This window comes from Rhinopithecus bieti, unplaced genomic scaffold (genome assembly GCF_001698545.2).
Source record: "Rhinopithecus bieti isolate Rb0 unplaced genomic scaffold, ASM169854v2 scaffold_315, whole genome shotgun sequence".
In the NCBI taxonomy this organism is placed as follows: domain Eukaryota; kingdom Metazoa; phylum Chordata; class Mammalia; order Primates; family Cercopithecidae; genus Rhinopithecus; species Rhinopithecus bieti.
In genome coordinates, this window is record NW_016803481.1 from 6,870,956 (window position 1) to 6,893,174 (window position 22,219).

Sequence of the window (22,219 nt, forward strand, 5' to 3'; positions counted from 1 at the left end):
ATCTCAGCTCACTGCAAGCTCCGCCTCCCGGGTTCACGCCATTCTCCTGCCTCAGCCTCCCGAGTAGCTGGGACTACAGGCGCCCGCCACCTAGCCCGGCTAGTTTTTTTTTTTTGTATTTTTTAGTAGAGACGGGGTTTCACCGTGTTAGCCAGGATGGTCTCCATCTCCTGACCTCGTGATCCGCCCGTCTCAGCCTCCCAAAGTGCTGGGATTACAGGCTTGAGCCACCGCGCCCGGCCTGGTATGTATTTTAAATACCTCTAGGAAGACAATGGATGTGGAGACTGAAGTCTAGGCCCAAGAGTCCTGAGACTTGATCTCTAAACGCAGCCATGCTTCTAGCCAGCTGCATAATGTCGGGTCAGCTGGGCCACATCACCTGGGACCTCGCCTGTCCCTTCCAGGTCTGTCAGTCTGTGGACCTGATCCCAGCGCTGCAAATCCCAGTCAAGGACAGAAGAACAGGGTGAAATCCCACAGCCAGCCCTGGCTAGAGCCACCACAAGCCATCTGCTCATCCTCTTACCATCCCTTGTTTCTTTGTTTTCCCTTTTTTGCCTGGACTCTTAATCTAATCCAGAACCTGCTGTCTCTGCCTGTCCAGGGATTTTCTTGCTCAGACCTGAGCTGAGTGCGTAGAGGGAAGAGAAGCAGGCACACTCTTGGAAAGGAAGGGAGGGAGGCCTCTGCCACTCCATACAGCAGGAAGCCCCTGAGGGGCTACAGATGTGGCCTAGTCATTGCCCTTCTCCACACTTGGATGGCCCATCTATACAACCGAGCCTTTTGCACCACATCCCTGCTTCTCAAAGTGAGGTCCTTGGACCAGAGGTATCTGCCACCACTTGAGAGCCTGGGACCTGCTCAATCCCAGGGCCCGTTGCAGACCTAAGCATCAGCATCTGCATTTAGCAGGATTCTCAGGTGACCGTGTGCACACTGAAGTCTGAGAAGCCCTTGTCTAGATGATGTGGAGGCTCCACTGCAGCTCTGGAATGTGGTCATCACTGTTACGGGCAGAACTAACATGTCCTGCCCCCTTCTAAGTGTCAGGCCCAGGGAACCCTCATTTTCCTAGAAAAAGACACAGAGGCTTGGAGTTATCTCTTGCCCAAGATAACGCTAGGAGTTGCAGAGAGCGGGGATCCCGGCTCGTGCCTATCTGACTCCAAACCACATGCTCTTTCTTTTTTGTCTGCTGACTCTTCATCAGAAATCTATCTTTGGCTTTTTTTTTTTTTTTTTTTTTTTTTTTTCCGTATCACAACTGATGACCTGGTTCCATTCCAATCAGTTTGGGATAGAGTTGTTCCACTAGTCTCCCAAGAAAGGACTATGGTAGAATTCAGGGGTGCTGATTTTCCATTCAAACAGTTGAATGTTCTGAACATCCTAATTAGCCCAAGAAGGTGTGGTCTTTATAGAGAAGTAGGCCAGTCTTCTTCAGGGTGTAAGTCAGTAGAGTTAAAGTCATGACGGTATCGGTGCTTGGCTCCCTTTGGGGAACGTGTGGGTGGAAGCCCTGGGCGGCAGGGGCTGACGCTGCCTATGGGTCTATAAGCAGAAGATAATTGCATCCCAGCCCTGCATATGGCGGCCCACCCAGAGATTACATGGTAGGAGCCTCCCTGTGCCATGTACTTACTCTCCAAGGAATCGGTCTCCTCTAAGAATAGGCACATGGTGACATCCTGGAAATGTTCTTCTGATCTGGGGACTCTGGCTCCCTGCCTGTTCCCCACCACCCCCCACCCACCTCCACCCCTGCTTTTCCTGTGGTCTATTTTATTTCTTTGCTTACAGATGTTCCAGTCAAAGGCTTGGGAGGGGATGGGAGGGGAAGGAAGGACATGCTGAGTACATGTACCTTCTGGTCTCCCCCTCCTGGTCCATAGCTGAGAAATGATGACCATAAGATCCTAGGAACCTTAAGAGGAGTCCCTCGAGCTCCAGGTGACTTCTCCAGGTGCTGTGGGAGGAACAGGATCCTGGCCTCCAACCGCTGTTGGGTTCCTTTTGGAAGCTGATGAGAGCTGGCTCTTCCTCTCCTCAAAACAAATATTTCTAGAAGTTTAATAGCCTATGTCAGCAGATTTGCAGACACTCTGAAGGCCATCTGGAGCCAGGCTTGAGAACCCTGGCTCAAATTAGTGGGAATGGGGAAAAAATGCCATTTCCAGTTTAATTGATGCTACCTCGGGAAGAGAGCTCTGTTCTTTGAAAGCCCTCGGCTGAAACACAAAGATTGGCCCCCTTGGAAATTTCCTCGACAACCAAACCTGGAGGAAAGTGCCCCCAGAGTTATTCTCTCATGTGCACTGTGCCCTGGCCAGTGGTCTCCATGCATCTCTCTCTCCTGCCTCTTGTGGGGCCACCGCTGCTCAACTGGCACGATGTGCCACAGCTCTGACAGGACAGAGCATGGGGCACAGATGCACAACAGGCTCCACAGGCCGAGGGGCTTGGCTCTCCCACCTTGGGGGAGCCCCAGGAGAGGAGCTAGGAGTTGGAGAAGCAAGGGGAATGGGCTGCAGCTCAGATGACAGTCCTCCGGGTCGGGGATGGCATTGCTGCAAAGAGGAGAGACTCCCTTTCACTCCACCCTGCCTACCACATGTGCGGCACAGCTTCCTGGGAGGATCGAAGCCCATAGATGCGATGTGGTCCCTGGGAGCCAATCTGAGGCCCTCATCTCATCTGTGGGGCTTGCTTCTGCCAAGGGGCTGCTTGGCACAGGGGGATGGCAGAGTGGAGTGAGCAGAAGGGCCTCTGCCTTTCTGGCATCTCCTCCCAGGATGAAAACACCCCTAGTGTTCTCTGAAACGAGGACTGGAGTGTTGTCCCCACCGTGGCAGAGTGCCTCCAGGACTGTCCATTCCGGATGCCCTGGGGGCATGTGGCTGGGGTAGGAAAAGATGTAGCGCGCAAGCATCTCCTCTGTAAAGGGCACCGAGGTTCTGACTGGGAGTTTCACTGGGGCCACCAACGACCTAGGACAGCAAAGAACATACCTGCTTCTCCCATCTTTCTCTGAACCAGCTTTATCTGCCATCCGTTTTTGCATCCAACACCTCCTCCCTTGATGAGTGCCATGTCTTAAAACACTGAGCTCTGGGCTGGACACAGTGGCTCACACCTGTAATCCCAGACCGAGGCGGGTGGATCACTTGAGGTCAGGAGTTCAAGACCAGCCTGGCCAACATGGTGAAACCCCATCTCTACTAAAAATACAAAAATTTGCCAGGCATGGTGGCATGCGCTGTAGTCCCAACTACTCAGGAGGCTGAGTCAGGAGAACTGCTTGAACCCGGAAGGCGGAGGTTGCAGTGAGCCGAGATCACACCACTGCACTCCAGCGTGGGTGACAGAGTGAGACTCCATCTCAAAAAAAAAAAAAAAAAAAAAGCATTGAGCTCTGGAGTCTCATGGTAGAAGGTTATGTCTCCTTTTGTCCAGATCACAATGACCTCCGCCAAGCGTCAGGCTCTCTCCCCTTAGTGTTCTGGATTTTCCTTCCAAGTCCATACTTCCCTAACTCTACCCCAGGGATCCAGTCCCCTCCTAGCCGTCCAAGGGTCACGACAGCTCAGCCTGGGAAGAGGAGGAATACCTTCCTCGCCAGGACTCACTGTCCCATCTTCCCAGAGTCCTGCTCTGTATTTCCTGGGGGGCATGGGTGGGTAGTGCTGGTGGGCGGGGGGGCTCTAGGCTCTAATCCAGGCAGCTGGGAAGGAGATGTGGCCCTAGGGAGGGATGACTGCATACGCCCGAGAGGCAAAGCGAAGATGCCCAGGACAGAAGCCAGGGAAAATTGGGAGGCCATGAAACCAGCTGTTCCCCTCTGAGTGTTTGCAGGGGAAAAACTGAAGCTAGGGAAGATTTAAATCAAGTCTGCAGGAAGCCGAGGAGTGGGATGGGGTCAGCCTTACAAGAGTCCGTCTGTGCGCTCCGTCTGAATTATGTTTAGACAACGGAGCATCAACCTATTTCTCTTCAGTCTTTCCAGCCGGTAAACATGGTCACATAAGCCCCTCTCTGAGCGATGCAGACATTTTTTAGGCAGTGAGTCAGACCTCATGTCTCTTCTTGCTCTTTCAAGAAGCCAAAATAGACTTTCTCAAAGTCGTCACTTCCACGGCCACAAAATGCCTCCTTGTGAATGTTCTCTGGATCTCAGGCTCAGCGTCATTTTACCCAGAAACATGAGTGACTGAGGGAAGCCCAACTTAGCAGCTCCTGATATTTTTAGCACAGGCAAATGCAGGAGGAAGGGAAGAGAGCCTCGAATTTCCTCGCAGGAAACCTATCCTGTTCATTGCTGTCTTCCCCGTGCCCCCACCACCCGTACACAGCAGAGGGAACCTGAGGCCAAGGGCAGGGGGCTGGGGAAGTGAGGAGCTCCTGCCGGCCTCAGAGTCATAGCAGCAGTGGTAGTAGAGGTAATAAAAATCCTGCTACTGTGACTGCTATGATGGGAGTGTCGCAAGGAAGGGGACAGGTATGTCAAGTCCTGAGTACTCACGTGCTACCAGCCTCGCGTTAGTTATTTGACGCCATTCATCTTACTCAATCTTGCAGCCCCAAGAGCAGGCAAAGCCACCCTCTCCCCTTTGCCGAAGAGGAGGCTCAGATCCTGCACCAACAAAGCAGGGGACTCTGCTCCCATGACTTGGCACCTCGTTCTTCAGTTTCCCCTTTTCCGAATGTCCCTGTAATGGCAGAGACAAGCGTATAGGAATAGTTGCAGACGCTTGCGACATGCACGTTGGAGGCTGGGATCAGGCTAAGACAGCCTGCTTCCTTCAGCCCTGGGCCTGGGCAGTGCAGGCTTCGGGAAGGCCCCGCAGCAACAGGCGACAGCCCCAGCCCCGTTTCCCTTGTTTATTCTGAACCAAGGGCTATTCTAAACCAAGCACATGTGTTCCAAGACTCTGCATCTGTTCTCAGTTCCTCCCAAGGGAAGAGAGGGAGCGTCATTATGTAAACCAGCGGCAAGGGATTTGCAGCCTGCTTGCACAAGCTCTCCTGCAGAACTCCCAGAACCCCAGGGACGTGCCTCCCTTTGCGCTGGTGTGTGCCCCCGAGGATGAGTCAATGACTCCTTCCCAGAGGGCCTCCCAGCTGTCTTTCTGCTCCTCCCTGCTTTATTTGCACTATGCGAGGAGCACAGACTGGCTGCTCACCTCCCAGGGCTGGAGGCGAAGCTGCAGGCCCTTCCTGACCAGGTCTGAAGCACAGGTGCGACCTTGGGGCACCTGCGTGTCCACATGTTCTATTCCTTACTGCTCCTGTTCTTTCTGCTTCTCCCCCTTAATCATGCCTCTTCCCCTTTGGTTTTTCTCCCTACCCTATTCCATTTCAAAAGACATCAAAATGTGGGTTTTTAAAATTACCCCAAAGAAAGTGCATCAAACAGGAAGGGGCTGTGAGAGCCAGTTGCACGCTTATTAAAAACAATAGCTGGAATTCTGTGCTTATCATATGCAGTGCCAGCTAATTGCTACCTCCCCAGTACCCACAGCACCCCATGCCTTACAACGGTCATTCCCGTTCAGCGGAGGAGAGGACGGAGGCTTAGCAAGGTGAGCAGTGGTCTGACTTCAGAGCCCTGAGGCTGCCTCTGAAGCACCGGCTTTCCTTTCCTCAGGCCTCTTATCCACTCCTCTCCCCACCCGGCCCCCTCTGGTCCCCTGGAAGTATTCCCAGAGGCAAATCGCCAGCCAGGCCTCTGCTTGCAAGCAGCAGTTGCTCCAGAAACTGACATCCAGGCCGTCTCTCTCTCACTCCAGGCACTACCACAGCATGGAGGTGTTCACCCACTACGACCTGCTGAACCTCAACGGCACCAAGGTGGCAGAGGGCCACAAGGCCAGCTTCTGCTTGGAGGACACAGAATGTGAAGGAGGTATCTGTGGGCGGAGTGGGGGGATGGGGGGCCTCAGAGGGACTCGAATGTCCCTGTCTCCACGATCACCTGACTGGAGCCCAGGCCTGGCACAGACCCTGTGTCACTCTGACCACTGCCACCTTTCCCCACCTGGACCTTCATTAGCTATAGTAAGGTGCTGGGGGCATGGGCATGACCTGGTTCCAGGGGCACCCGGATTCCCCAGAGCCGTGCTGACAGGCACTGGTCGGTCCACAGGGCCTCCTGGACAAGATCCAGACCTCAGGACCCTGCTCCATCTGGGCTCAGCGGCCCGGACCCTGATCTCAATGCCCCTCCCACTCTGGCTGCCACCAACCTTTTTCTGGTATCCCAATGCCAAGTGTCCCTACCACACCAGGCTCTCACCCTTCAATTCTAACTCAAATGCCCCCTCTAAATCATGCCCCCAGGCAGGAGTGGCACTCTGCTCACACTTCTAGTAGGTCACTACACCTGCCCTGTGATCACCCGTTAGTGCACCTGCAGCCCCGGGGGCTCTTCATGGGGAGACATGTCAGTTTTTCTTGCTAGACCCACTGTTTACAGCAGTGTCCAGGCATGGCAGCTTCTCAATAAATGTGTGTTTAATTTGTTCTTCATTGAAGCGGCCCACCACTGACTTGCCATGAAATCACACAGCAGACAGGTTTTGACCTCTTACCATGTGCAGATAACATGTAAGTGTCAGAAAGACATGGGCCTACACTCTAACTACTGATCCTCTAGAGGAGACAGACAGTATGACCCGCGTGTTATGCTAAACCACAGGCACCAGAGATTTCCCCGGTGCACACACATGCAGTTATCCCCAGGCTGAGGATGTCACAGAAAGGCCAGGGTGGATCAGAGTAGTCAGGGAGGGCTTCATGGAGGAAGGGGACCTTGAGCCTGGCCTGAGGGAAGAGGCAGGATGTGGGTAGGGAATTGATTGGGGGGTTCTATTGAAATGAGAACAGATGAGCAGCCCACACAGGGGTGGGATGCTGAGCCCAGATGAAGCAGTGGTGGCGGCCTTGGGAGCAGGAAGAGGGCACGGCAGTGGGGTCATGGTTCCCTGGTGATGAGCTCCCCTCTGCCCCACCTGCAGATATCCAGAAGAATTACGAGTGTGCCAACTTTGGCGATCAGGGTATCACCATGGGCTGCTGGGACATGTACCGCCATGACATCGACTGCCAGTGGATTGACATCACTGACGTGCCCCCTGGAGACTACCTGTTCCAGGTGAGGTGGGCAGGAAGGGGCTCCAGCCCTCCGGAGGGAGGAGGGGAGGCCACTTCCACAGGCTCCTTCCCACTGGTGTCCACACAGGGGCATGGAAGTCAGGCTGTCTAAAGGGCAAGGTGCTACCCCCAGAGGCCATCACAGTCCATCAGTTAACCCAACAATGTCAGGCATGGGGGCCTGAGAATTAGACGGTGCACAGGACCAGAGACGCCAGAGACATTCACATTTCATTTAGTTAACACCTGGTGCATGCCAATCAAAACTCATCAGCAGGCTAGATTTGCTCCTCCGGCCAGTTTATTCCATCGATGCTCAGGCAACCCACACCTCTTGTCTCCTGTGGAGCTCTTCTCTCCACCATCCCTGTTTCTCCTATGGCCCTAGCCTGCCTTGGTCTGTGCTGTCAAGACTGAAAACAAACTCATAAAGAGCCAGTCGCTCGCAAGTGTCTATGATTTAGCTCTTCCAGAAATATCTGCCTCATAGAGGAGGATCTGCAGAAGGGGCCATTCTCAAGACAAAGCAAATCTATAAGAATAAAATATGGAACATGAGAGGCAGCCTGGCCAGGTGGCTTCTTTGTCAGAGGGGTTGCCGGGGTTTGTTCCCACATACTCTGCCTGGGCGGAAGGCCAGCCCTGAGGAGGAACCAGGGGCCTTGGCTTCCCTCCTTCCTGAAAACAGCGGCATGTTCTGGCCAGGACTCTAACGGGGGGAGACAAGAGGCATTGTGCCCCTAATATCTCTCTGCCGGTGCACGGGTACACGTCCGCCTGCAGAAGCTTTATCTCACCCTCTCACTGTCTCCTACGTCCCAACCCATCTCGTTTCCCAGCTTGCCCTGTTGGCTAGCAAAGTGGATGACCAGAAATGTGTCATTCCACCTTGAAAGCTTTCCTGAGGGGGCATTCAGCCAGCCCAGGGCCTGGCCCACAGTCCCCACCTACAGACAGCCCTCTGAAGAAACAGCACCTTCAGAGAAGTCACCACAGAGGGGCTTTCAGAGGATTCCTGGGCAGTTTCAGAGGCTGGAAAGCAGACAGCCAAGCACTTTTCCACCCACAAGCCCAGAACCACAGACTTGGAGAGGTCTAACCAGAGAGTTATTTATTTTAAAAGATGAATAGCCGTGGCCATGTGCACGTATACAGTGCCTGGTGGTTTCTGTTTGAGGTTTGCTATCATTTTGCCGGGTGAGTGTGTATCTCCCTGTATTCTGGCCAGTGCCATCCACTTAATAACCACTATGAATTGCCTAAGCCTGGGGAACCCATTCTTTCATTTAATCTCCCAAGGAAGGGGCATCATCATTACCCTCCTTTCACGGCCACACAACCCCAGACATATCAACTCTTGATTTTGTGTTCTCAACTCCTAAATGATACAATTAGCAAATGGACTCATTAAGGGCATGTCAATACCTCCGATTAATCAAAAAGAACATTCCCCTTAAGATAGACATGGAACTTTAGGCGCGACAAGCGCCGACCTGGGGATTCACGGGACACAAGTGCTGGCCTTCATTTCAGACATCAGTGGTGCTGTGAAGGATGGGAGGAGGGAGCTGGGCAAGAAGGAAGTGGCCTTCCACGCAGAGGGGCCTGTGCAGAGCTCAGAGGCAGGGCTGAAGGGGCCTCCTGGCTCCTGGTGGCGCCTGCTTTATCCGCTTCCTCATCATTTCCTAGATTCATAGACGTACAGAAACCTACAGCCACTTCCCACAGGCCCTCGTGAGGCTTCAGCCTGCAGTAGTTGAATGGGGTGAGACAGTGCGGGACACAGACTTTCAGCCCCACCTCCACCCCACACGTCACACTGGCTCTCATGCCCCCAACACGAGCCCTTGCTGCATTCAGCCGGCTTCATGGCTGCACTGTGAAGACGCCTGGGCGGCCGAGGAGCTGCCTGGGCCTGCACAGCTGGAGGCCTTGGCATGGGGAGCTGTGTTTGCCCCATGCCATGTGTGGGCCAGGGACGAGGGGGCAGCTAGAATGGCTGGGTGGGAGAGAAAACGCAAGCCACTCCGGAGCGGGGCATGTGCCTCCTTAGCTAAAGGGACAGGGCCCCAGCTGGGCCAGGTGCAGGCCCCCAGAACAGCCCCACTGAGCCAACACAGGGCTGGCTGCCAGGCTGGCCTTGGCTTCCCTCAGCACCTCTTTGGGCAAGCCCAGGGGCCTGTTAAAGGGTCATGTCCAGGCCCTTCTGGGGCCCCAAATTTAAAGAATGTTCCTGAATGAGCAGCCTGTACCCGCCCCCACGCTATGAGTCGCAGCCCTTCCAAATGTGGCAGGACCCTCGAGGGAAGGCCTGTCATCTGCGTGCTCTGCCCCTCTGTTAACTGCTGTTGTCTCTTCTCCCTCCCCCTCCCTTTCTCTTTTCTCCTTGGGTCTTCACCGCGAACCTCCCCTTTTCTTTCCCCCACAGACACCCTCTCAGAATATGTCCTTCCTATTCCTGCTGTTCTGGGCGAAGTCCCTGCAGCTGGGGGGATGCAGAGGCAGGGGTGGAAGGTCAGGGAGAGGATGTGGCTTCTCCAGCAGCCCCAGAGCCAGGCCCTGGCCCAGCAGAACAGGCAGGGACACAGATCCCCAGGTCCCACCCATCACTTCACAGAGAGAGGAAGGGACATGTCCACAGTCACATGGCTGTGACGAGTGTCCCATCTCCAGTGCCCAGGCAGCCCTCTTCCCGCTTCCCACACTGCCAGGTCCTCCCCATACCCTTCTGCTTCTCTTCAGCATCTTCCTCTGGGACCTCCCCAGACCCCAACTCCTGCCTCCCCCAGAACTCCCAGGAGGGGGTGACCCCCTTCCGAAGGCCCACCTTGGGTAGAGGGGTGTGTGTTACACTGCCATGGACAGAGGGCAGGGTCTCCCTCCTCCGGGTCATGCTCCCTGTGCTCCCTGACTCATCACTGCCCCACCCCAAGGACTTTGTTGGGACCCACAGACTCCCTTCTTGGGTCCTGACACCTGCCACACTCCCCTTCCCTGAGGTCGCTGGTCTCGCAGAGCCCCGGGCCTGGGTGGAGGTGGCCGCAGAGGGAACCAGCAGCCTCCTCTGCCCTGCTTCTCCCCAGGTTGTTATTAACCCCAACTTCGAGGTTGCAGAATCTGATTACTCCAACAACATCATGAAGTGCAGGAGCCGCTATGACGGCCACCGCATCTGGATGTACAACTGCCACATAGGTAAGGTCCAGGCCGCCCCCGCTCCAGGAAGCAGGCGGGAGCTGCCCTACTTTCTCAAGGACCCAGAGGCAGCTTCCTAATTTGGGTAAAGAGCTTGGGGAATGCAGCCAGCATCACATTTCCACATTCAGATGGAAGCCACAGACACACAGGCCTGGATGGAGACTGAGTTTTTACAGCCAGCTCCGGCCATGGAGAGAAGGTGGTACAGGACCGGGCCGGCCCAGCACAGACCCCAAGGCTATTTAAGGGTTGGAGCCAAGGCCGCTGGCTCATTATGCATGTGACCTCAAAAATGTGGGCATCAGCAATCTGTGGGCTCTGCCTATCAGGTTTTTCTGTCAAGAGCTGGAAGCTAGCAAACTATGGTTATTTCTAGTGTCCAATAAAGACACTTTTTTCCTTGGATGATAGGACTTGGGGAACAAGAGGGAAGGCAGAGCTTTTTCCTCTGCAGGAAAAGTCATGGGCCTCACTCTTGGCAAAATGTTAAAATTAAAGGCGCTATATTTATTCGCTCGTTCACTCAACTTTGACAGAGCACCTGCCATGTGCCCAGCCCTAGAGATGGCCAGCGCCTGGCACCTGTCCTTGTGAGGGCACACAGGGGTGGCCCCGGCAGAGCCCCTGAGGCCAACTCACCCAGCTCAGGGTCAGGCAAGGCCTGGGCACCTCATCTGCCCACTCTCTCCCCCCGATTCTTACTCTTCAGGTGGTTCCTTCAGCGAAGAGACGGAAAAAAAGTTTGAGCACTTCAGCGGGCTCTTAAACAACCAGCTCTCCCCGCAGTAAAGAAGTCTGCGTGGTCATCTCCTGTTTTCAGGCCACATCACATCTTCCGTGGGACTTCCCCCAACAACTGAGTCTGAATGAACGCCGCCGCGCCCTCACCCAGCCCGGCCCCCACCCCGTCCAGACCCCTGCAGCCGTGTCCAAGCTCAGGAGGAAGGGGACCCTCCCGTCATTCACCGAGGGCTGCTGCCTGACCCTTGGGGCCTGAGAAGGCCTTGGGGGCTGGGGTTTGTCCACAGAGCTGCTGGAGCAGCACCAAGAGCCAACCTTGACCGGGACGAGGCTCACAGACAGGTTGTCATCAGCTTGTCCCATTCAAGCCACCGAGCTCGCCACAGACACAGTGCTCTTCTCCAGTGACACGTGGACAAACGTGGGCTCATCAGCCCCCAGAGAGGGTCAGGCCGAATCCTGTTTCTCCTCCTCTTAGGTCGTTTTCAGCAAACTTGAATATCTAGACCTCTCTTCCATTGAAACCCTCTAGTCTATTATAGTCACATAGATAATGGTGCCACGTGTTTTCTGATTCAATGAGCTCAGACTTGGTGCTTCTCTCTCCACACCCCCCGACCTTGTTTTTCAGGATACTATTATTATATTTTCACAGACTTTGGAGACACAAGTTTATTGGCATTTAATATTGGACATCTGGGCCTTTGGAAGTACAAATCTAAGGAAAAACCAACCCACCTGTGTAAGTGACTCATCTTCCTATTGTTCCAATTCTGTGGGTTTTTGATTGAACGGTGCTATAACCAGGGTCCTGGGTGACAGGGCGCTCGCTGAGCACCATGTGTCATCACAGACACTTACACATACTTGAAACTGGGAATAAAAGATTTATGAAACGTGTCTGTGTTTCCTTTGACCCACAGCACCTGGGCCCTGAGCAGCAGACTTCCTGTGTTCAGTGGCCGGAAGCAGAACTTCAGATACATTCATGGTTTTCCTTCTGTGGACATGGGTCCCCAGATCCCCTCCAGCCCAGTGTGGCCGCTAGGAGCCTCCTTCAATAGATGCCAAAAGGGGCAGCTCCTGCCCTCTGGGAGAAGCAGTCTAAGAAGATCACAAAAAGCAGCGAACAGGGGTCATAACCTTTCTTGAACTCCTGTGGTTTTTACTGAAACTTGTCAGGAGGCGTAGCAGTTGTGCTAGGGTTGGACGGGAAGTCTAGATTTAAACAGCCACCAGGCAGCTTCTCAAAGCAAGAGGGCATCCTCTCGCAGGACAGGGGCTCCCAGCCATTCCCAGTGGCGATGGGGTGGCTGGCCCAAACCAGCCACGCACCCAGACACAGGGGCTCCCCCTGTGTCAACAGCATGCTAGGGCCCATGCTGTTGGGTAGGTAGGACCACCTTAATCAGCTCCACCCAAACCACAATCGATGAGGGCATTGGCGCACATTCAGATCTCACCTCTTGCCTCTGTTCACGTTTATTTCTGCAAGAACCGGCACTGACAAGGTAACACCAGGACCAGCCCAGGGGTCCCAGAACTGTCCCACAGCACAGGCCAGCAGGCTGGATACCTGAACTGCCAAAGGAGTGTGGGCAGGTGCTACACAGCAGGTGCAACCCAGCTCCCAAAACTGGGCAGGCTGTGCACAGAGGCCCTGCAGGCCTAGCGGGGTTCCCCCCAGCCAAGCTCCTCAAGTGACCTTCCTTCAGCAGCCACAGGCCTGCACTGCAAGGTGGAACAGCACCCCCTAGCGTCCCCCACAGACCACATTTCAAAGCGATCACATTAGAACAATGTGAGTTTTTATTTCTCCATTTCTGAGACTAAACTAAAGCCCACCACACCCCATGGTGAAGCTTGAGGGTGGCGCAGGGCTGCTCTGGCATCTGTGAAGGCTTATGGTGTTGGGGCACCAGCTACATCAGGGCGCAGATCCAGGCCGGCTGGGTCTCCAGGCCTCAGGGCGGCAGCGGACCCCGGACAGCAGGCCGCTCTTTCTTTTTGTGTTGGAGTCCCAGGGCCCGGGCCACCAGCCTCCGGGCCACGGTCACATTTGTCTGCGGCCTCTCCTTCACCAGACGCAGGAGTTCTAGAAGAAAAGCCCCACGGTGGGGACCTGAACACAAGGCTGTGGCTGCCTCTCCCCTAGCAACACAGCAGCCATCGAGGCCATCGGAGCCAGCCTCTCATGTGACGTGTGAGGCCTGGGCCCACCTGTACCTGTGGTGTGGCCGGATGCTCGTGCGAGGGGGCCTGGGCCCCCGGGGGATGCTGACCCAAACCTGTTGCCTCTCCATGCCCTTGTTTCTCCGTCTCTACAGTGAGGGGGCTGAGGGGTTCATCCTGCACACCTCCCTTTGGGAGGGATATCAAGTCAGGATGGAACACCCAGAGCTCACAAATATCCTGAGCTACGGACAGGATATTTACTGTTCCAAGAAACCTTGGACAGTTTTGGCCACGTAACCACCAATGAGAGCACAGCCGGCCTCGGCAGGCCTCTTGCAGGCCCATTTTACTAGTTGCTAGTTTGAAGTCATGGAAAACTCGTATCTAAAATCTCCCACCATGGTTTCTGGAGGGGGAAGGGGAAAGGGAGGCGCTAACGGTTATCTGGTACCTTCTGTGTGCCCTCAGGGCTCCAGGCAGGTATGCCAGGCTCTCATTCAATCCTCCAGACTGAAGAGTCTGCTTATTTTACAGAAGAAGAAACCAGCTCACACACTGAGGGACTTCCTCAGTGTCACTGAGGCCGACTGAAGTCACTGACAGAGCAATTTAGGGGTCCTGCAGTGGACTCCAAAGCCCAGGCCCTTCCCGGACCTGCGGGATACGGTTTCCAGGGCCCTCCAAAAGAAAGAGCAAGCTTTTCCCTGAGCGGTGCCCAGAAGAGGGTGTGAGCAGGAGGGCCTCCCTGCACAGCAGCTGGCAGATGCCACTCCCCAAGGGAGACCCCTGCCCTAGACCCTCCCCCCCCCAGGCCTGCTGGGGAGGGGAAACCCAGCCCTACTGGGTACTGCAGCCCAGGGCTCCCAAAGAGCAGAGAAGTCAAGAGGGAAGAATGAACAGAGGGGAAGACCCTGCCCAAACCAGACACACACGCTCACACATGCACGCACGCACACACGCACACACGCACACATAGCCTCCCTATTCACGGACATCTGCTTTCCTTACTTGGCCTCTGCAAGGCTTTGAGCTTTGACTGCTTGGTTCCCTGCGTGAGGGGCCGGATCTTGAGCACCGAGAACTCCCGGGTCAGAGCTTCAGCAGCTGTGGAGAGAAAGCAGGTGTGGAGCCACTCCCTCCTCCTCAGGATCCCACGGCACACCTACCACCCCGAACGCAAGCAGCCGTGTTGTGCACCTGTTCGAAGCTCAGGGCAGGGCTGCTCCAACGCCACCCTGGATGGGCAAGAGACGACTGCTGCCTGCTTGCCTCGTCCCCCAGAGCCCCACAGGCCTGCACAGGGACCCCTGCGCTCAGAGGACACTCCCACCCCAGGCTGGTCAGGGAGAGCACTGGTGAGGCTGTGATTCTGACATCAGAAGAGGCGGGCTCCCAGTTTCCAAAGCCCCCAGGCTAAACACAGCCTCTCCCCCTCACCACTCACGACCCTCCCGGGAACGTGTGTTCACTGTCCTGAGTCACACCTGCCATTGCAGCACCCCGGCTATTGACAGAGTATGGCAGAGCAGAGCTGGGAGAGGCTTCAGGTTCTACAGAAGAGGAAATGGAACCCAGGGAACCTGCTCCCGCCATAGTCTGTGGAGACCAGAACGCCATGGCCAACCCCAGCCAGAGCTCATTCCAGTCACAGCACATGGCAGCCTCTTGGCCTCCCTCCCTGCCTTTCTTTCTACAATCTCTCTTTCTGGGGTTTGAGACCCCACCCTGCCCTGTTCCCTCCCTAAATGCTGCCCCTCCCTCCTGAGGACTGGAACCCACCAGCAATGGTGCTCCCAGCCCCTAGCTCAGGAGTTCAGAAGGCTGTTTCTAGGAAGCCCAGCGAAGGGGGCGTGCTGTATACCAAACGTGGTATACACCAAACGTGGTGTGGCAAGGCAATGCAGGCAAGTGGCTGAGAGGGACAGGAGCACTGGAGTCATGAGGAGGCAGCGTGGCATCCCCAGCTGTGGCACTGAGAGGCTGTGTAACTTGGAGTGTACCCCTGACATTCTGGGATCCTTAAGTCTCCCAAGCTGTACAATGGAGGTAACCTGACCTATATCTTGAGGCCGAAGTGAAAATTGAGTAAGAATGTGTCTACTTCAACCATATGAAATCGCCAGAATTCGAATGCTTTTGGCCGTTAAAGCAGCACTTTCCTCCGTTGGGCTTGGCCCGTGACCTTCCTCAGCAAAGGTCACCTGAATCTGATGCCTTTTCATTGAAAGCACTAACAATAGGAAATTTCTTCTTCATTATGGCGCATTACTATGGGCCAGAGACCGCTCGGCTCCCCCTGGGTTTTAGGCTGGAAACAGAACCCCAAGAGCCCACTGGCTCAGCTGAGCCTGCGCCCAGGAGATGGTGGCCTCCACCCAGGGAACCAAGAGTCCTCCCTCTCAGTGGGGATCCGAGTAAGGGCCAGGCCCATCGGGGGTGCCTTACCTGAGGCCAGACAGGGAAAGATGCCGAGTGCATGAGTATCATCCACCCACTGAATCCTGAACCCCTTCTCTCTGTGCAGGGAGAGAGGAGACAGCACATACAGGAAAGCAAGCGGTCAAACTCCTCTTCGAATCCCGCAGCCACGCCCCCTCGCCTCCAGCCCACAGACGCCAGGAGCCCGAGGCAAGGTCCCATCCCCTCGGGGACGGAGACAACCATTTGCAGCAAACTTCCTCTGAAGCCCGTATGGTTGGCTTCAGAAAGACAAATGTCACTCCTGTCAATATGTCAGGCAGGTCACCAGTTTCTAGAACTAAAGAAGCCAGGACTCAAAGAGCTCATATGGCATGACGCCAAGGAAGAAGAGACTCCTCACAGGCTTGTCTCAGCCAGGCCAAGGCCACGGGGTCCGAGGCTGGGGAAGAAAGGGTTTCTGTGGCGGGGGAGGGGAACAGGAGCTCAAACCAGCAGGGCCACCATGCTCCTGTTGGCTTTCTTCCTATTGCTCAGGAAGGTGCCACCTACCCTGCAGCCTGTGAGAGACCTAAGGCAGTGTGGCCCTACCCGGGCTGAGGAAGGCACAGTGGCCCCAGCCTGGCTGCACCATCAAGGCAGAGAATACAAGAGTAGAACATGTTGCCCCTAGCCACCCCTTTGGCTCTCCTCCTGCTCAGGGGCAGAGCACAGGGGAAGAAGGCTTTAGGAAGCTGGGTTAACGAGGGCCATGCAGAAAGGGGTTTCCAAAAGCCGAGGCAGAGCTGGGCACGGTGGTGCATGCCTGTAGTCCCAGCTACTTGGGAGGCCAAGGTGGGAGGATCACTTGAGCCCAGGAGGTTGAGGCTGCAGCAAGCTGTGATCGCACCACTGCACTCCCACCAGGGCAAAAGAGCAAGACCCTGTCTCAAAAAAACGAAGAGAAACAAAGCCTGAGCAGGAACAAAGAAGGGGAAGGGGAGAAGGCAAAATGAGAATAAAAAGGAAAAGAAAAAAGAAGGAAAGACAGGAGGGTCGATCTAAAGGCATGTGGGGAAGCGGAGGAGGAGGGAAGTCGTGTCTCTCAACGCAGACTCTGGCCACCATCCCGACCTCCACTCTGGCCCAGCAGGCTGCTTCAGTGCACTCCAGAAACAGTTCCCACATGGAGCTGGCCTGTAGCCTGCTGGAGACCCACTGAGCAGCCGCTGGGAGGTGGGCAAGGGGAAGAGAGGGGGCTGTCATGTCCCTCAAGACTGAGGGAGGGTGCGTGGGGTCCTGGCAGGCATGTGGCCAGGCAGAGGGGCTAGCCCAGGTCTGGGGCCTCCAGGGTGTGTCTACAAACAACAAATCAGTGCTCTCTTTCCCCAAGGATGGCTGGCAGGGTGAACTGCCCAGGAAAACAGAACCCAGGCAACACACCCACTTTCTGTCTCTCTTGCTGAAGCATTAGGCACTGGGGGTGGGGCAGGCAAGCACCCCCAGCTACAAAGTGTGTCCTAGCTTCTCTCTGAAGGCAGCAACTCCCCAGCCACCACTCACTGGAACTCAGAAAACGTTGCCAGCAGGTCCTCCGTCTTGAGCGCTGGTTCAAAGTCATAGATCTCTACCACGTGGGCAAGGTCCTTCTCTCCAGGCAGTTCCTCTACAAAGGAGGACGTGTCCAAGTGGATCTTCTCTATCTGAATCTCCTTCTTCGTCAGGTTGTCTGTGATCTAGGAGAGATCGGACCCTTTAGCGAGGGGAGCTTGGACACGCAGAGCTCCAAACCACTAGCCCGTGCGCTAAGAGCTCTGTGGGGAGAAGAGGCCCACGTAGCAAAAGTCTGGGAAGGGCAGCAGCAGACAGGCTGGGCTGGAAGGTCAAGAAGCGTGAGTTTTACGGGAGAGCATTTACTTGTATGGAGTGGGTTTTACGGGAGGGCATTTACTTCTATGGAGTCCCCACTAAGTGACTGGCAATTACACACATAATGTTCCACAGAATCCTGAAAACTATATTCTAGAAAGCTGCTTTACAGGTAGGGAAACTGAAGGCCCAAGAGTTAAGTAATTTTTCCCAAAGTTGCAAAGTCAGTAAGAGGCAGAGCTGGGCAAGTCCAAGACCCTTCCATCCCCTGCTAGCGATGTGATATTTGGCAGGTCTGCGGTCTGCATTCTTCATGTATAAAATAGCCATAAAAGATGCCACCCTCCCAACCGAACCCACAGCCAGTCTCAGGGGAAGTCACACGGTCCCCCAGGAAACAAGATTTGTAAGATAAAACTTCAGGCTAAACAGTAATTTCCATGACTGGCATCCATAACACATGACGATGTACTTGTACACAGAGTCCGTGACCTAGTGAAGGTTGTGTTATCTGGTTTTAGTTTCAGGTGAGGAAACTGAGACTCAGCAACACAAAATAACTTGCCCAGGGTCAAGCAGCTCCTACATGGCTGGGCTGGGACCCAAATCCACACCTCCTCTCCTGTGTTCCCTAAGGAATCCCTGTCACCCAACACCCAGCCCTGCCTCCCCTTGCACATCCCCTGCTCTCCACGCCATAATCCTTGGTCCCCATCTACCCATGGCCACACCCACCTCACCTCCACCCTCCCTTTCTGGGCTCAAGAGCCTCATCACCTCCTGCAGCAGCTCAGTGTAATCGTCTTCCGAGCAGCTGCTGGGGCCGTCCTCTTCCACCTCCTCTTCGTCCTCTTCCTCCTCTGCCACTAGCCTCTTCTCCAGCAGACTCTCCTTCCCCTCTTCCAGGTCTAGCTGCAGGGTGGACCCAAACTGTGTGGCCGTCTCCACCCTGTCTCCCTTCCCTGACTGACTCTCAGGCCCCGGGGGCTCAGGGCCAACAGGGTCCGGCAGTGGCTCATTCTCACACCTTTGTCCTGGGCTCTTTAGGTCCTCTGTTCCCTGAGTCATCAGCACAGGGAGTCCCTGATCAGAGTTGGGGTCTCCAGCACCAACATCTCCAGGCTCTTCTGGGTCCCTGCCAGCTGGGGCCTCTCCCTTGAGCCCCGAGGTAGAGGTCAGCCCCCATTCTCCCTGCCTGCGCAGCACCCGGGGCACATACAAAGGCTGGTCTGGCTTGCGTCCACGATACCACCGGCCAGCCCGGCCACCTCGGGGAACTGCAGCTGCTCCTTGGTTGGAGGTGGGCCGAGGACCGTGGTACTTGCTGGGGTAGGAGGCAGGAGGGCGGCAGGGGCCAGAGAGGCCATCTGAACTGGGTACCCTGGAGCAGGAATGGGAGGAGGTAATCAGAGTGTATAGGGGCCCAAAGGAAAATGATTTACTAGAGCCACTTGTCATTCAGGAGTGACATTCAGGTCAGCATTAGGCGAAAACCACAGCCAAAATGACCCTAGAAAATCCCTTAGGAAGGCATCACAGTGGAGGCTGCCACTTTTGAACAAGCCCAGAGCAGCCAGCTCGCCCTCTAGTGCTGTGATCGAAATTACAGATTAGTCCATCTTCAATTACACACCAGGGGAGGTAAGCTTTTGCATTTAAGAATTATGCTATCAGGGCCAGGTGCAGTGGCTCAAGCCTGTGATCCTAGCACGTTGGGAGGCCGAGACGGGTGGATCACGAGGTCAAGAGATCGAGATCATCCTGGCTAACACGGTGAAACCCCGTCTCTACTAAAAAAAAATACAAAAAACTAGCCGGCGAGGTGGCGGAAGCCTGTAGTCCCAGCTACTCGGGAGGCTGAGGCAGGAGAATGGCGTGAACCCGGGAGGCGGAGCTTGCAGTGAGCTGAGATCTGGCCACTGCCCTCCAGCCTGGGCCACAGAGCGAGACTCCGTCTCAAAAAAACAAACAAACAAACAAACAAACAAACAAAAGAATTATGCTATCAGAAAAACATGTCACTTCAAACACTAGGATCATAGTCATTAAAGTAAGATGCTCACTGTGAGATGCACATGGGAACAGAGGGGACCCAAGCCCAGCAGGGGCTTTTCTGGTCTCTGTGGGGCACAAGCTCACTGAGAGGAATGCTAGGGAGACCCCCCACCACAGCCACTACTTAAACAGATCTCTCTCTCTTTTCGCCCAACCACATAGCTGATTTTGCCAAGTGAATTCCACAAACTGCATATCTGCTCCACTGTTGATGCGAAAGGCAGCCCTGGTTAAGCGGCTGCGGCTAGGAATGGCAGCAGCCCGGGGTTCCCAGCCCTGGTTCCACCCAGCCCTGCCCTTCCAAAGGCTGACCAGCTGGCTGGCTGCCCACACACCACTGCTGCAGGCACTCCAAGGTGGGAGGCTACACACCTGATGTCCTGGTGACAGATGACCGTTCTCCTCTTCCAGCCCTCCCCAACGGAGAAGCTGCTCAAGAGATCAAAATTCTCTGCTGTTCTATGGATCAGGTACCGGAGGCGACTGGAGAGTGGGGGGAAAAGAAGAACCCTGGGGAGGGAGGGGAAGAAATGCTGAGCAGGTGTCCAGGGCCTGACCCCTACCAGGTCCACTCCCAGCTTAACTGCAGATTAACACTGGCCTCCCTTCCGCCCCCTGGGTCCCAGGTGGACTGCAAAGGATCTGAGCATAGACAGAGGTGATCGCATGGACCCACAGGTCCCATCCGCATCCCTGTGCGGGGACCCTTCAGTCTCGGGGTGATGCTCAGAATTACAAAGATGCAGCTGGAAGAGGCAGCTGGCGTTATGAAGACTAAAGGCCAAGGTCAGAGACAGCTGCCAGGCACCACCTGGGGTAGGGCACACAGGCGGCTCGGGAACACTGCCCTTCCCAGCAAGGGGGCACCCTCGCCCCTCCCACAAGCCTACTTTGACAGCTGCTTCTGCAGCAGAAAGCGGTCCAGTTCCTCCTGGATCCGGTGGACGAAGTCATTCTCAGCTGAGGAGAGGAAGACACCGTCCAAGCAGAGAAGGGCCAGGGTGGCAGGTGGGAGAGCCTGTAAGAGAGACGGGCAGGGCCGGGGATCAGAGCACAGACCCCGGGATCACCCGCGACCCCGCAACGCCGGCACCGAAAGGGCCTTAGAAACCCTCTGGTCCAAGTCTCGGCGGCGGGGAAGTGATGCCAGGGATCCCCGGCAAGTCAGCGGTCAGGGGAGGGGTCTCCCGGCCGCTGCCCAAGGCTCTCGTCCCCGCCTGCGGTCGGATGCTGAGGGTGGCTCCACACCCTGCGCTGCGCTCCTTCCCGGGGCTCACGAGGGCCTGCTCCGCACAGCCCAGCTGCTCCTTCCCACCCGGGAACCCAGGGGCCGCGACGATCACCCCCCAGTGCCGCCGCACTCACCACGGCCTCTCTGCGCGTCGCAGCCGCCCTCGGCGTCCCCAGGGGCCAGCGCGCCTGAGCGCCCCAGAGAGGCCCGAGCCGCTGCGGAGACGCAGCGCCATCGCGCGGCCTGGGGGAGATAACGCAGGAACGGGAGAGGGCGTGTTCTTGTCACCTATTGGGAGGGGGCGCACCTGCCACTAACACGAACCTCTTCTCCCAGAGGGACACGACTAGCTTTCATATTCGTGGCAAAACCGAGACCCAGAAAGGTGAAATAACTTGCCCCAAGTTGCACAGATAGTACATTCCAGAGTCTTACTTTGAGCAAAGATGGGTCTGATTCCAAGATGGGCTCTTTTTTTTTTTTTTCCTCAATGTTGGCACAGTCTTCCAGGATCAATTAAGTTCAACCAACACTTTTGTTCAGCTACTATTAGGTTGATGCAAAAGTAATTGTGGTTTTGTCATTAAGTAAAAAACTGCAATTACTTTTGCACCAACCTAATAGTGCTATATGCTAGCTAGCGGCGGTGCTAGTTTCCCATTCATTGTTCGCCTCCCCAGGGACCTAACAGAGGAATAAAGAGGAAGGCAGTTTCTGAGCATCAGATATTTCAGCACTCTTGCCCATCATTGCCCGTCCTTCTCCCACATTGATGTAACCTGCAAAAAAGTCTAATTCACACCACAGTGGCACTGACAAGGCATGCTAGCCTTGTGGGTTACTGGTTTGGTCAGTCACTATCACAGTGATTTGCAGCTCAGCAACTTGTGCTACTCTGCTCCATCCAGAAATAATTCCAGCGTCCACCTTAAATGGGGCTTAAAATTCTTGCCATCAGACAGCCTGTGGGATAGATGGTTATAATCTAGGAGACCAGGGTTGAAATTGTTCTGTTCCCTGAAAGTAATTAAAATGCAATCCCTTGGTCACTCTGAATCTGGAAGCACTAACCTAAGGGCACTTAAGACCTAGGTTTTGGTCGGGCTGGGGCAGTCTGAGTGGGCTCTGACATAAGGTACAGGCAGGATGGGGGAGGGAGGGCTGTCCCTCAGAAAGCTGACTGGGAGAAGCGGCTTGGGGATGGAGAAATGGAGAAAGAATTAGATGCATTTTGCTGTCTCACATTTTTCCAAAGCATTTCTAAAAATGACAGTGGAATTATATTATATTTACAAAACCTATCTTTCCAGATACCCAGCAAGAAGAATAAAAAAGGGCCTAGAATAAAGAAAAAACTGAAGTGCAGACAGAACTCAGGGAGCTGAGTCATGAATTTCC

The 22,219-nt window shown here is 55.1% G+C and overlaps 2 protein-coding genes across 2 annotated transcripts in view; one reads left to right on the plus strand and one right to left on the minus strand.

The window, feature by feature from the left end:
- LOXL2 (lysyl oxidase like 2) overlaps window positions 1–11,994 on the plus strand; it is a 104,624-nt gene extending 92,630 nt beyond the window's left edge. The window contains exons 11-14 of the mRNA XM_017885707.1: window positions 5,793–5,908; window positions 7,020–7,156; window positions 10,239–10,350; window positions 11,063–11,994. Coding sequence (XP_017741196.1) covers window positions 5,793–5,908; window positions 7,020–7,156; window positions 10,239–10,350; window positions 11,063–11,142 — 445 coding nt within the window. The 3' untranslated portion in view covers window positions 11,143–11,994. The remainder of the gene's footprint in view (window positions 1–5,792; window positions 5,909–7,019; window positions 7,157–10,238; window positions 10,351–11,062) is intronic.
- An 886-nt stretch (window positions 11,995–12,880) lies between these two features.
- R3HCC1 (R3H domain and coiled-coil containing 1) lies at window positions 12,881–21,203 on the minus strand. Its single transcript, XM_017885722.1, has 8 exons — window positions 20,956–21,203; window positions 20,481–20,608; window positions 19,963–20,100; window positions 18,313–18,916; window positions 17,230–17,402; window positions 15,715–15,785; window positions 14,278–14,373; window positions 12,881–13,189 (listed from the first exon to the last, which is right to left on the minus strand). The coding sequence occupies exons 4-8, from the start codon at window positions 18,601–18,603 to the stop codon at window positions 13,059–13,061; spliced, it is 762 nt and encodes a 253-aa protein (XP_017741211.1). The 5' UTR covers window positions 18,604–18,916; window positions 19,963–20,100; window positions 20,481–20,608; window positions 20,956–21,203; the 3' UTR covers window positions 12,881–13,058.
- Between the last annotated feature and the right edge of the window lie 1,016 nt (window positions 21,204–22,219).